At 37.8% G+C, this 15,590-nt stretch overlaps 1 protein-coding gene across 1 annotated transcript; it reads right to left on the bottom strand.

The window, feature by feature from the left end:
* Positions 1 to 1,370: 1,370 nt before the first annotated feature.
* On the bottom strand, positions 1,371 to 15,051 carry LOC139139902 (nose resistant to fluoxetine protein 6-like). Its single transcript, XM_070708868.1, has 15 exons — positions 14,516 to 15,051; positions 13,528 to 13,673; positions 10,221 to 10,308; positions 9,664 to 9,757; positions 8,988 to 9,172; positions 7,879 to 8,046; positions 7,032 to 7,128; positions 6,663 to 6,752; positions 6,069 to 6,240; positions 5,521 to 5,600; positions 4,406 to 4,513; positions 3,277 to 3,406; positions 2,865 to 3,051; positions 2,162 to 2,304; positions 1,371 to 1,654 (listed from the first exon to the last, which is right to left on the bottom strand). Exons 1-15 carry the CDS (start codon positions 14,850 to 14,852, stop codon positions 1,535 to 1,537), a joined length of 2,145 nt encoding a protein of 714 aa, XP_070564969.1. The 5' UTR covers positions 14,853 to 15,051; the 3' UTR covers positions 1,371 to 1,534.
* Between the last annotated feature and the right edge of the window lie 539 nt (positions 15,052 to 15,590).

Raw genomic sequence — 15,590 nt, 5'->3', positions numbered from 1 at the left:
TTTACATTTTAGCACATCAAACCAGTGTAATACATGTATATCGCATCATCTTGTCCCGATTCAGTAATTTTACGAAGATAATGGCCACTGTCTTACTGAAACTTATCGCTGGTGTCAGTGTCTTAATTTTCAAGTCACAAAAATTCTAACATTTTGATCTTTTTTTTCTCTCAGAATGAGGATATTTAAAATCTCGAAAGGAGAAAAAAGAAGACTTCAACATATCCAATCACCTTAAAGGCCCATGAGCTGCAACTCTGCGAAATTTGTCCAACCTTAAGATACCTCCCATTTCCTCCGATATTCATAGCAATCTTCAAATTGAACTATGTAGTCATTAACTATGCCTCAACAACATTTGCTTGTGGCAGAATAGGCAAGAAACTGAACAGATATTTGTTCATTTTAAATTTTCAAATTTCAAATTTTCCATTTTCAAAATCTTGCCATGTTATGGTAGAAACGCTGAGAATTCCCGTCTTTTCAATGGGTTGCATCATAATATATTTGTAAAGATTCAAATGTGTAAATGCACAATTTACCCTGTAAAGTTGCATGGAGGCGGCCATAATTGGTTGCGGAGCCCGTTTATTATTTGTCTTTACTGAAACCTCCCCATTCAGGCCCTCTCATTATACTTGAGTAAACTTCTCTAACGAAGAACATTTCTATGAAACTAATTATTGATCTAAATATAAAATCACGAAAATAATGCCAAAAGTTGCAGCTCATATGCCTTTAACGTTATTAAAAACCAACAGTGTAAATATTTTGCTATAAATACTTGAATTCATATAAAATGTACGACTTCCATAAAAATACCACTTTTTTTCGATATAAATGTACAACAAGTGGCTAACAAGGAAAAACTGTTGACATCAGTGCAGTACATAGAGATGAAAATTCTGTACAGGCTGAGCACCCATCTCCCACCCCATGACAATCGTTACAATACCACCCTACGACTGTAAACTTGAATTTCTGTCGGTATTATCTCTCTCTCTCTCTCTCTCTCTCTCTCTCTCTCTCTCTCTCTCTCTCTCCTCCTCTCTCTCTCCTCTCTCTCCTCTCTCTCTCTCCCCTCTCTCTCTCCCCCCTAATCTACATGCTAATGTACTGTACTCATGTTATTACTCAATGATATATATATATATATATATATATATATATATATATATATATATATATATATATATATATATATAACCAAACTTGTTTGTATCTTCTCAGAGGGGTAAAGTGCTCGATGCAGGGATGCAGAGCAATATTACAATAAATATGAGATCACATCAAGTATGTATATATATATATATATATATATATATATATATATATATATATATATATATATATATATATATATATATATATAATAATATATATAATGTACGTGTATCAAAACTAATCGCGTCGGTACAATCACAGCTATTTAAGTTTACTGGAAAGGCTGCTGCGACAGAACGTATTCTCGTTGGGATTTGGAAATGCTATCTGCGGCAACTTGTGACATAAAATCAAAAGATAAAAGTCTTCATTATCTGTTGTCTTTTTTCAGCAATATTCTCTCCAGTTTCATCATTGGAGCTTCAGTCATCAGTGACACGACGAAGGATGCACAGTAGGTGATAACCAGACTTGATATGAAGATGTATATCTGCTCCGAGGTAGAGGGGAAACAAACACAGTGTAAGTTGCAATTGACAGGTGCCACCACATTCCGACTAGCATGGAGTGTTAAGTTCATACATAGTCCTGTGGTCACTCTTGTTTGGCCATACGAACGCTTGGGGCTATATTGTTTCTTCACTGACTGGATCCTTAAATAGCCTATGTGCGGCTACATTTTGGTTCCAGTTATTAAAATACTTGAAACAGATTTTTACCGTTCTTTTTCTCCTCAAGTCAATGGTATATAGATATGTATATTAAGTTTGTTGAGTTTAATTTAGACTCACAAATTCAGTGACGATCACGTCTGAAATTGTCAAAGAAATGTTGACGCATATTTGAATGAGCTCTCTCTCTCTCTCTCTCTCTCTCTCTCTCTCTCTCTCTCTCTCTCTCTCTCTCTCTCTCTCTCAGTTACTCTTATGACGTCAATTTCACAAGCACTACTGCACAGCAAGTGATGGCTGTCATGTATGATAGTTTGTACACTTACCTCCTCTAAATCGGTGGCGTGTATAAGTCTATCTCTGTATTGCAGATAGATAAATATAACCATTGGATGAACCAAATAGGCTGCGTACGTCAGACGACTGATCGGTATCCACGCCTTCCAGGCAAGGATAGAGTTTATTGGACCTTGAGACAGAATAATTAATATAACACGATTGGAACTAATTTGGGATAATTGGATGGGGAAGTAATGTCTGTTTAATCTGCAAATGTAAGCTAATCTGCTTTTCTTTTTAAGTTATACACTTGTTTTTATGAGTTAGTTGTAATATTGCAACATTCAGCTATAGGGCATCTACCACTTTTGAGAAATTTGAAAAAAAATGGAGATCCAAATACCCCACATGAATTCCAATCGTGTTTTATGTAAGATATTCCATGGTATAACTTTTTAAAGGATCAAATTTCAACGACTATTTACTATTTTAGCCTAAGTTACTTACTAAGAATGAACCAATTGCCAGGAAATGCCGTTTTACTTACATCGTGTGAAATACCACAACCGTTCTTCGGCAAACGGTCATGCAAAATAAAGGATTCGCTGATCTAAGCATACGCGTTAACTGACCTGTACCCATTTTCCCGCGATTGAGTACGAAATTACTGCTGACAATTAATACGAAAATAGCTTTCTTGAGACACAGTTAACTCACTGACATTATTCCATGGCCAGGTATTAAACCTACCTCCATTACCGGTCAGACATGCAAATGTCAGCCAACCAATAGCGACGCCCCAGGCCGTTCGACAGACGGCCATATAAAAGATATCGACCGGGCGTGATAATACCACCCCGTGTAAGGTTCCATACAGTCCATACAGCACAGCCAGGGCGATAGCCCATGCAGCCAGCCAACATAAGAAATTAATGACCTGTTAGGGACGAAGAATAGAGAAACTTGGCTACAATTTTCGATTTTCCCCCTTATTTTGACAAGTTCATTGCTTTCAGTTTATTTGCAAACTCTACTCACTACATCGAATCTGTCATAACGAACATTGGGATCAAGACGAAAGAATCTTTATAGCCCGCGACATTTAAAGAGCAATAAGTTTTTAAAACAAAAATTAAATTAATAGATGAACAGGTGACCTTACTTTGTTAATCTTTATTTGACAGTTGGTCTTGACCAATAAGCAGCCGACACACATCCCGACAATGTATGTTGCTATTCTAGTCCATGGTTTGAAGTAATAATATGGCGATGTCACAAAACTAGAGAGCGGGCTGGAGGAAAGAAATTGTAAAATGATCGTTTGGAATTCATGCAATTTTACACCTGAAGCATGGATATAATTAAGAAGATTAAACGCCATGTAATATAAACAATCGAGCGAGGGTAATAGCAAAGATAACGGTATTTTGTTTTCATGATACCAGGAAGATAGATGAGGCGGTTACAAAATTTATCTGTACAGCCAAACAGAAAAATGAGTGTTTCAGGTACATTGGCTCCGAAAATTAGGGTAGGTGGGTGGGAGGAACATATTTTCATTTTTTCCTTTTTGTTGGCCGAAACCTGTAAAATACTGTAAAATGTAGAGAATTTACTCCATTTTCTGAAACTGCGAAAAAAAATGTCGAGGGTCGGTTGGATTACCGAAAACAGATATTTTTTATTTAGCCTAATGTTTCCACAACACTTAGGTTGTTTCTGTAAAGCTAAACTTGACTTTGAATTCGCCAATGTTTGCCATTCGCTGGAATTCATCGTACACTTTTACCTGATGAAGACAATTTGTGTCATGTTGAAATGTTCTTATAGCTATAGATCAAGTTTATCAGTAATGGTCAAGTCGGTTTATGAATCCTTCAACATATTGTTAAGTTCAACTGATTCTTCTACTTTGCCATACCAATATAGAAACATTGAATCTAACCGATTACTCAAGCCTTTTGTAAATCTTCCCTCCTTCTATTAAATACATCCTTTCTTTGTCACCCTCGAAGGAAATTTTACTCTTGAATGATTTTTTTGTAGAAAATGTGCTACGTCTGAAAATGAATTTTCTTCCCGTTTTAATGCACACAGTGCCTGCAACAGTAAACTTATTCAAGTGTGGTATTAAATAACTCATTAATATTCATACTGTGAAAAATATAGTATGATAAAGCGTGATTGGCTTGAACATAGATGTGTTCAATTTTCTTTTGCTTAACTAACTAGTCTTGGGACAGAGACGAGAACGATGACATGGTAGGGGTGTCGAGTAACGAGGTACTTACGGATCGTATGAATTCGACGTCAAATCATAATGTACGCCTAAAGCCGCCCTTGTTGCTAGGCAACCACACAGGAGAAACGAGAGAGCACCGTATCCAACGATCGGTAACCTGTAAGGTTGGCGGTTGCCAAAGAACGGACGGATATGTTAGTCTGGCCGTGAATTTAAATTACAGACATTGCTCACTTGTCAAGACTATCCTAACACTGAATGTTATTTTTATTATTTCGCAACCGAAAATGGATACAAGTATGCAAGACTACAGTCTCGTTGGTTGTAGTATGAGAAAGCCAAAAGCGGCAGGCGTACTTCTGAAGACAAGTGGCCGAGCGGACGATACAGTTCAACTGTGCCTTTTCAAAGAAAAAATGATGACGAAAATCATTTGATTTTATTTAGAAGTGAATTGTCAACGATGGTATTAGCAATTCAGAGATATTTACTTGAATACGTTATCAAAAGGAAGCATTCAGCTAAATTTCAAAGCTAAAAAAGAATGGTTTCGGAAAAGACTTTCAAAGAAATAATCCGACAGGAAATATTCTACAAAAACTCACATTGCCAATTCAGATTATTTCAATAAGTCTTTAGGAAGCTAGAAATAACATTTCGAAAATGTAGGACCAGCAGCATGAGACGAGGTTATGTTTCGATCGGAAAGGTCTGAGAGTTTAACAATTTCACAGGCAGATCATCAATAGGGACAGGTACGCCATATACGAAAGTTTTAAGATCAAGAGTTCCAAAGAAGCGGTGAAAATTTGACAGATAGCGAGGGACAGGCAACCTGTCTGACAAGCTCTGCATTATAGAGCGAAGTTAACATGTCGACTGTCATCGCTGTGTCCGTTCGATTACATCTAGTTCAAGTTGAATTGCATTACGCGGGGGGTTTGCGGTCATCCATCCCCCCTTCGCGATGGCCCATCCATTAATAACGTCAACATATTGTTTCCGATCAGCAAAATTAATAATAATAAAACATAACCCTTATTAATTATTTCTCTCTACATGCGAGCGGCATATTACACAAAACCACAACACAAATCGAAGGCACGGGCTTGTCGAAAGAATTAGTCGACAATTCTAATAAACTAAAATTGTAAATGAACTCACTTGTACAACAGCAATATTACTATCGGACTTATGAGGTGAAACTGCATGTCGTTTGCAAGGTACCATGAAACACCGTAACACTGTAACATCAAAAGAAGCAAAACAGTCAGTCGTAGACGAATACAGCGCCATATAGGTATATCAAATATACCTATCTGAAAATGGGTGAAACTCAAGTAATAGGTATACCAAACACACTTGATATCTTCTCACTTTCATGGTGTGTGTGTCTGTGTATATATATATATATATATATATATATATATATATATATATATATATATATATATATATATATATATATATATATATATATATATATATATATATATATATATATATATATATATTTGTGCGTGTTTGTAATTATATTTATAGTTTTGAGTTTCATTATTCAAATTGAATATTAATTGAAGAGAAATACTCAGAAGATGGTTCAGTAAATTTAAATCGATCCCATATAGGTGTCGTTGTTCAATAAGCTTATATACAGTCAAATTATAGCCATTCAATTACTTTTTAAGCAAAACTGAACAAACTGTACTTACCTGTGGAGGGCCAGGCCAGGGATAAAGGTTATTTATGTACAGGAGGTTTGTCCACCAATATTTTACGCATGGATCCTCGTTCACGTGTATCAAAGTTTTGTATGGGCCATTACCGAAGTATGGCACCAAATACGTGGACACAAATATAACAAACATGTACATCGGTGTTAATCTGCAAATGAGAAAATAACGAAACCTGCAGTCCTCAATCCCTGGATCTCGCTTTTAAAAAATGCTATAACATTAGCTCCAGATGGCATGGTCGATTTTACCACGGTCCGGACCGTGATTTTACACATTGTTTTCTGTTGACAGTTTCATCAAGTTACATTTGTTCTGAGATATAGCTGATACACAACGTACTCATTTTAGAGATGTCTGAAATTCTCTCTCTCTCTCTCTCTCTCTCTCTCTCTCTCTCTCTCTCTCTCTCTCTCTCTCTCTCTCTCTCTCTCTCTCTCTCTCTCTCTCTCTCTCTCTCTCTCTCTCTCTCTCTCTCTCTCTCTCTCTCTCTCTCTCTCTCTCTCTCTCTCTCTCTCTCTCTCTCTCTCTCTCCCCATCCAGCCTGTCTTGACACCAGAAAAAGATACTAACCTCCAAAACCGATGGGCGTAAAATATAAACCAATTCACATTCCTGCCTGACTTTAACTCCTTCAAGGTTAAATACGTGACCAACAATCCACTGTGGAAACAAGAGTTGGGGATGACAGCAATGTCAGATTAAGGAAGTGATGTGAGGCCAACGATTAGAAAACCCTATGAGCTAATGAATAGATAAAAATCGCACAATGTTGTCTCCGAATTTCTATTATGTATGTTAATTAATATACATACATATTCTGACAGGCGAAAAAAATGGTACGTGATTTGGTAACAATACACGCTTTTAGGGGCTATTTACGGGATCTATGTGGTACTTTATCTGGGCAAAATTCAACTTCCAACAGCCAATTTGACTTACCTTAGGAAGAAAAAAGTGTCAACAGAAAACGTCCCATTATTGATAGCCTGGAAGGTGAATCTTTTCACGACGTTCGTACCAAGAAAACTCAAGTTGTCTGAAACAATACAAGTTACATTTGTTTAAGGATGTACGAGCGGTACGTGCACGTGGAATATGTCACTTCCCATAGGATTACATTGAAATTTGCTGGAAAATCAATTTCTACTAATGTCATGTTCATGAAAATTTGCACAAAGCTCAGTCTAGAGAAATAAATAATACTGATCAAATAAAATTATATGGTCACCGCGCTAAATTTTGAGATAAACAGCATTGAATTATTTGGTCCATAGAAATGCATTGGTGAAAAAATGCTGACTCAGCATTTTTTCTCACAAATGGCAAAATTCATGGTCATTTATCTCACAAACGAGCGCGGTGACCCCTACATTTTATCACAATTTTGATAATACTTACAAAGGAGAATCAAAAAATTGACATTTTAGAGAAATGACATTACTTTTAATTTACCGATCGTACATCCGTTTAATTGCGTTCCATTCTTTTTCATAATGATGAATAAACATCTGCAGTCATTGCATATTGGGGTATTAAAGAATCCGAAATCAATCGGGTGCGCAAACACATTAGAGAACGAAAATCTTATTTCTTTAAAAATACACGTTTATCACATTTGAAGGAGGCAAATGTGGTTCCTGAGTGTTAACATGAACGCCAACAGAAATTTTCTGTGCTCATGAATTCATAGAAAGGTTACGCTACTACTACTGGTGTCTCGTGCTACTTTTTAAGTTGGTTGTGAAGATAATTTTCAAAATGGTGACCATAAGCTTAAGCATCTTACCTAAAATCGCGAGAGGAAACGCGTAGCTGTGTCCCAGTATAACCCACCACATACTGAGTACTCGTATACCGTGTATAGCAGCCAGCGTGCCCGCAGCGTGTCTTGTGTCCAGTATCTTACGACCATTCTCCAGGACAGAAAACGCCAGAAGACACTGACCAACAATACCTTATCAAAACGAAAATTAATGGTAAAGCAAACCCTTCATGTCATCCTAAATTGGCGATTTATATTGATGCAATTATCACTGACGGTATATGTATTGAGGTAAATATAGTCAAACAGTTCCGTTTGAAGAAACATGGGCTACATATATTATTAACTGTGCACTGTATTCCTTTTGGGTCGCGAGGTTATATTACCGTTCAGTATATTTTTGTTGTTGTTGGACAAAATGTGTGATTTGGCCTCATGTCACTATAATAAACTAACTCACAAACGTTTACCATGCAGGAGGGGATATGTATATTCTTGTATGCCACACTAGCTGGGCTTTGACTGACAGAGAAATATTATCAAGAAACGTGTACGTGTTTCGCCTCTACCATTCCAGCCATATTGAATTTAGAGACCTTGTTGGTGAACGTCAGGCGAAGCTATAGGCTACAAGTAAGCTTATTTCCATCGTTTTAATAAATGCTATCACTACAGGGTTGAGACGTTACAAATTTGCTTGAATTAACAAAATACATGGACGTCAACAAAGTTGAAATAATCGTTCTGCAATGTTTTAGAATCACAGGTTTAAACGTTAGAAGTGGCAAGTTCAATACTAAACATTTCAAAAAAGTATATTTTGGGGGTTTTCATATGTGTATTACAACTTGATCAAACATTTTGAGACCAACTCAGCAGTCATAGTGTTTATACATTGATAAACAAAATAATAAATGAAATGAAATTAGTAATAGCCAATTCTACGCATTCTAAAAAGGTTTTGTAAATACAATAGCATGTACTTTGGTTTAAATTGAAATAGACAGTAAAAAATGAACGGAAGCAAAATCATGATGAAGCTGGGAGGGCGTAGTGTCGTGTTTTCGCAGCAAGCCTTTGAGAAATTCATGTTCCCTGGGCCGACTCAGGGTGTGGGAAACAATCCGACATACCTGGCTCATAAATGAAATTCTTTGGATCTGATTTGATCAACGTCCTGATTTCGTCGTCCTCTCTGACGTCATCCTGCAACGTCACTGGGATCACGTGTTCTCCCCGTCTTCGGTTGGCGAAGTCTATAACAAGCTGGTAGACAGTTCCCGCGATCATCAGAAATAGCAGAACTCCAACAATGGCGCTGAAAGCGTGACCAGAAATTTATCATGATGACAACCATTGCTCAAACTTAGACGAGAGTGACCATTGGGCAAATATCGCACACACGACGTTTGCCATAGACCAAGTCGTTTTCTAATTTGTAGTGTCGCAATTTTCACATCGCAGGTTAATGGATAGATATCTCAAACCCCCTGTATACACTTCTATTGTCAAGGCGCGACACTGTGTTTGTGTGTAGAGTATTGTTCGAAAGAATTCGATCACCTATTTTTCCCTTGGAAAGTCAAGCAAACATAGTGCGCAGCCGTTACTGTACAGAGCTCCTGTCGTTCCATGTGTAAGCATGATGGCTGGCAGTTTTTATGGCGACATGCAAATTTGGATGACCGTGTAACAACTCATCTTAGATTTGAAATATTCCTGTTCCTGAAAAAGAGCACTATATGTCTCCAAAAGTAAATATTTTCATTAAATCTATAAGACTTCAAATGAATATATTATACAACTTACAGCATGACGATGGCGCCAGTGGTAAGTTCCTGGTCTTCCTCCGTGCAAACGACCCAAACGGCTTGAAGACTCTGCATAGAAATCAGTCCCAAACCTGCAAAATGATGCCAACTTCTTGTTATTTGCTCTTCGAAAACAAATGCAGTTCTGATTTTGGACAAAATTCTTCTCCATCTCTCTCGTGATTATCATAGCAAATCGACCAGAGCACAAGTGTATTTGTTAACCGCCCTCAAGCGATGCACTATTCATTGCAGTTCAAGGTAGAAAAATGACATGACTGGGAGAACTTAAATCTCTCAAGATAAAATTATCATGATGTCATTGTCTCGAGACTCTCCATCGCACTAGAAAATAGGGCCAACATATTCCTCCGTCGCCACAATACGGTACCAAAAGCTTAGTCTTTACTCGTGAAGGTAATTATGATTATTATCAATATAATGTGTATGATTATTATCAATATAATGTGAGTAGACAAAGGTGCAAGCCTAAGGTGGCTTGTCGTCTGCACGATCAGCACATGCAGGTTGTGAAATTCAGCCGCAGCAACTCACCTCTATTAAAGATTTCCAAAATCTCATAGGGCTGACAAGTGTCAGGGGCACACACACCGTAAAACAAACCGCCAAGTATTGGTGACACCTGCATGACAATGACATAATTTATAGTTCATTTCAGTTGTAGTGCCCTTTAGTGACCTTTCCTAGGGGTCAATGACCTTTTTCAATTTCCGCATGACAGTGTTTATGTTTACTGATGTCGTGCCACATAACATTGCCGTTTACCAACAGGGATGATTGTATTGATAAGTCTTACATAAGGTTTTTGACTCCATAAGGGACAATAGCTGTAACCTGATACAGCATTCTCATTTTTTGATCGGAAAACAAGTAAACAATTTTTCGTAGAGAATTCTAGTCCATACTAGAATTTAATTGTAACACGATTGGGATAATTGGATGGTGAAGTAATGTCGATTTAATCTACAAATGTAATCTCATCTACTTTTCTTTTTTAAGTTACACACTTGTTTTTATGAGTAATTTGCGATATTGCAACATTCAGCTTTATGGCACCTAACACTTTTGAGAAATTTGAATTTGAAAAATATGAAAATCCAATTATCCCAAATTAGTTCCAATCGTGTTTTGTCAACAATAGCTTTGGACACCACGCAGATACTGGCTATGTTGGCAAGTAGAATACCTGGTATTTCTGCATGATTTTGGAAAGAGAACAAAGTATGGTAATTGACAAACAGAAAGTATTGCAGATACAATGAAAAGTTCATCTGATGGTGTTGTGAGAAATTTTCATCTGAAGGGTTTTAAGATTATCGTGAATCGTGGCGTCTTCGATTTGGGCAACATTTAAATACATAATTGACAATCACGCAAAATCATGCCGGTGTTTAAGATAGCCGTCGTTACGATTGGGCGGGAAGCCAGCAACTATTTGTGTTTCGAAGTACATTTTTCAACGTAAGAAAAAGACAAATTTTGAATAATCATCACGCAGTTTGCAAATGAAGCCCTGAACTCTGCAGGACATAGAATTGCTGACAGTCTGTCATTAGAAAGAGCCATCTTTTGACAATAGTTTTAGAATGTGTTTGTTCTCGAAAAAAATGTTATCTTGTATTCGTCGAATCTGATTAAAATACGATTTACAGATGGGTCGATCTTTTAAGCTGTCATATTACGGTCTTTTTCCCTCTGTGCGGTCCTTCCCCTAGGACCACAGAAAAATACGGCAGTGTGAAAGACCCACCAATCCCGACATCGGATTTAAATCACATTGGTGTTCGTCTATACTACCAGTGTTGAAATACAAAGTTTTCGGCTGGCAACCACAATACATTTTGTACAACATCCAATGGCATTGTTTGCGAATTGAATTCTAGTCCGCACTGATCTATAATAATAGCAACACGCACAGCTACTGTGAAAAGACGATTGCACTTTGTCTTTCAGACATGTCAATATGGATATTACTATTATCTCTCTGAAGGCCGGCTATACTTAATAAATGGAGTACACGCCTGCTTCTTGCAATGTATATACAGACTTGTCGCGAATTTCTTTAAATTAGTCAGCCTCGCTGTGAGAGATTCACAGGTACAACCCTCTTTTGGTGAAATCACGCTTTATTTATTTATTATTATTTGTTTATTTCGGACAACATCAGTCCATATAAATTACACAAAGGAAATACAGATACTGTGATACAAAAAAAATGGTGTTGGATATACTATCCATATATAAATTCATTCACTAACCATGAAAGATCGACTTTCTCCACAGGTTACGCAAGTCAGAACTGTAAAACAGTACATCATTGACCATTCTTACAATTGTATTTTCACTGTAAGATATTCTTTTCATCAGACTATACATTTGCTTTCGTAAAGAGCATCAAAACTATCAATCCTATTAGAAACAAACATAGAGCTTGCACTACTGCGTCTCTCTAGCCAAGAAAAATGCGAGCTGCATTATTGTAACCAACTTTCACTTTTTTCAAGACACCAGCAGTATAATTAACCCACAGATTACCACCATATAATTGGTAACAATATGCTTTGAAAAGGTTACACTTTACATCAATGAACATAATGAAAATTTTCTCAAAAGCATATTTGCAGATACATATAATGCTCTCTTTTGACGCTCAATGTCTTCATTATCACTAAACTGGTCCGTCACCAAATACCCAAGATGCTTTTTCTTTGCTACAATGTAATTTTCATACCATTAAGATAAACAGATGGAGTATATACAATCTGAGTGCGTTTTGAAATGACACACATGCATTGTGTTTTCTTCGTGTTAAAAGTAATGTCATGCAGGTCGCCATAGTGGCTACATATGTCAACCAGTTTTTGAGTTCCCTTGACAGAAGGGCTGATCAAGCAGATATCATCAGCGTACATTAAGTGATTTATGAAAACACCACCTATGTTACATCCCACTTTTGAATTAACTAGTCTTGTACTCAGATGATCAACATAGACATTGAAAAGCTTCGGAGATAAAACTCCTCCCTGCTTAACACCATTGACTACTGTAAAACTGTCAGATAGGCAATTGGCCCAACGAATGAAAATATTCTGAGTTCTGTACCAGACAAAGAGAAACCTTACGAAAAGAATTGGTACATTTCTAGAGATCAGCTTTTTAAAGAGTGTCCAGTGATTAACTCGATCGAATGCTTTAGAAGCATCCATAAACGTAATAATAACGTTGCTACCTCGTTTCCTATAATAGCTAATTATTTCTTTCAAAACAAATACACACATGTCAGTAGAATGAGAGGGCTTAAAACCAAATTGGTAGTGTGATGAATCAAGATAGCAATCAATCTTGCCCAAAATAACAAATTCCATGACTTTCGAAGCAATTGTTGACAGTGCAATTGGCCGATAATTGTTTTTGTCAGTAATGTTACTATTTCACTATGTTACTATGTACTGCAAGTACAACAAAATGTTTAGGTGAGGTTAAAATCATACCATTTATTGTGCATCTGGTCTTACTCTATAAGGCAGCTGTAGATTAATTTACCGAATACGAAGTGTTAGCAAAACGACTCAAATGACATACAATTAGGACTAGAGAAATAAGCTTAAAAATTTGAGTTATGAGCTGCCCTACGAAACTCAAATATAAAAACAAACATACATATATATATATATATATATATATATATATATATATATATATATATATATATATATATATATATATATACGACCACACAAACACACGTGCACGCGGCAAACACAAGATGGCGCGCGTGATGTAAAAGCCAGCGGATTAATTATCCATACAAAATCGTAACTGTCATACGGCGACAACTTACCGTTTTGCTCAAAGGGAAGTAGGTCTGGCAATATTTGCCTTTAAAGCCCGGGCCGTCATCTACGCCACGACACTCTTCAGGCGCACCAACCCACTCAAAGTTGCCTTCAAATATCCCTGCTGGTGGTTTGGCGGTCGAATCGAACACTGTCATGACGGAATAAAACCAGAGGCCACCTTTAGTAGCTCAACAATTCGCTAGATATTTATTTTTCGGTAACATTACTATTAAAACCGGTCAGCCGATGGCAGGCGTCAAAAAAGCTGATGATTGATGTCTACACGTAACCCAGCCCCTGTCATTTGCATCGTGTCGACACGTGACGAGGTCATTCTAAATTGTCATGACTGACATGGCAAGAAGATCAAATCAAAACATGAAAATCTAACAGTCATTTTCGTGGGCAGAAAACTACATAACTTACTCAGAAGAGCTCAGATGCTATACTTTGCAAGACACGTCATGGTTAAGCTTACTATTTACGGTTTCTTTCATAGAGTTGCAGTGACCACAGACTCTAGAGAAAACCTCGTCAACAATTATTCATCACATGCCATACTGATTATGACAATATTGAATATTGTCTCTGCCGACGGTTTGATGCCTTATTAAATAAGTAAGAACTATAGGCCCTATTGTTTAAATCAGCCATGCACCATACTGAACATATGATCAGCGGCTTTAGGTCAGTCTGAGCATGGTATTAACTGCGTCAAAGAGAGAGTGTTTATGTACAGAACACATTCTACCAAGAAGACTGTCTCTGATCTTACAGGCAATATTTGCGGCAGTACCGCCTGTCCGAGGACTCCATGCTGAGAAGGGTATAATTGAGCGGGCTGCAAGTGTTGGAGGTCAATATTGCCAGGTAAGCTTATTATCATGGGCAAGGTCAATACGTAAAGATCGTGCAACGTCAACAACTTCGTCTAATATGCGACAGCAATATCAGAAGAGTGCGAGAATTATTCATAGCCGTTTGACTTACTTTTGAGGGCGTAAAGTTTACGTGCCAAAATATCATCAAAATATTGGCGAGTGTCGTTCACACATCGCTCGCTGATATTCACTGACGTCAAACCGGATAAAATGGCGGCTGAACTGCCGGCGACGCTTTGCAAGCTGAGACCCACCGTCGTATCGTAGACGAGTTGTCGTAGAGCTTCCTCGTTCCGTAACCCGATCACTTTACCGAAGTCATCAGTTATCCTGGTATCGTCGACGGGTAGGGGGAGCTGACGGTGCCACCGGGCCAGAGCGGAATATCCCACCGAAAGATGTAAACAAAGCACAGAGTACAAAGCGAAGCCCTTTCGAAAGTACATTTCAGCCGACGCAGCCCACCGCAAAAAGGCAAGCGTTCACACAGGTACGATCGCAGTCGTTGACAAGAATTCAGCAAGTCTGACACATCGGGAGGAGAACCACTTTCCGTCTTGCTCCTGTCAACTACGCCGGTGACAGTCACCTGTAGTACCGTCTTGTGACCTCTGCGCGTGACATATCGATCATGAATATTTACAACTAGGACAGTAAATGACGTCATCCGCTGTTGTTTGACAACAATTACAAAATCGGGTCAAACCAGGCTCGAACGTGCGTGTCAACACAGTTGGGTTTGAGTCTAGCTCTGTTTGCATTGGAAGGATGCCTCAATGACAGGCCATGTATGACTCCAGAAACATGTCACTTGTGATAACGCTTGCATGATCTAGGTATGAGGCCTAGGCCTATAATGACTATCTCGCAACTACCTCCTAGTTCTTACTTAGCCCCTCCACAAAGGAGGGACCGTGTTCTTACTTAGCCCAACCATAAACTGCCTACGGCCTACCACGGATGTAAAAAATAGACCCATGGGCCTACCAAAGTATTGGCATTGTGTAAATAGCATGAGTGTATTTCAGCATTCACATTAAAATGCATGTTTCAAGTGAATGGGCCATTTGTTTACCGTTTATTTCATTGTTTTGTCATGTGAGTTAAAAATGGCTTCTGTATGCTAACACGTGCACCCCCACCCCAATAATACATGTTATCATTCTGGGTAACTTTGACAGTTG

This window comes from Ptychodera flava, chromosome 1 (genome assembly GCF_041260155.1).
Source record: "Ptychodera flava strain L36383 chromosome 1, AS_Pfla_20210202, whole genome shotgun sequence".
In the NCBI taxonomy this organism is placed as follows: Eukaryota; Metazoa; Hemichordata; class Enteropneusta; family Ptychoderidae; genus Ptychodera; species Ptychodera flava.
Note: the sequence above shows the minus strand (reverse complement) of the source record. Positions and strands in the feature narration are given on the sequence as shown.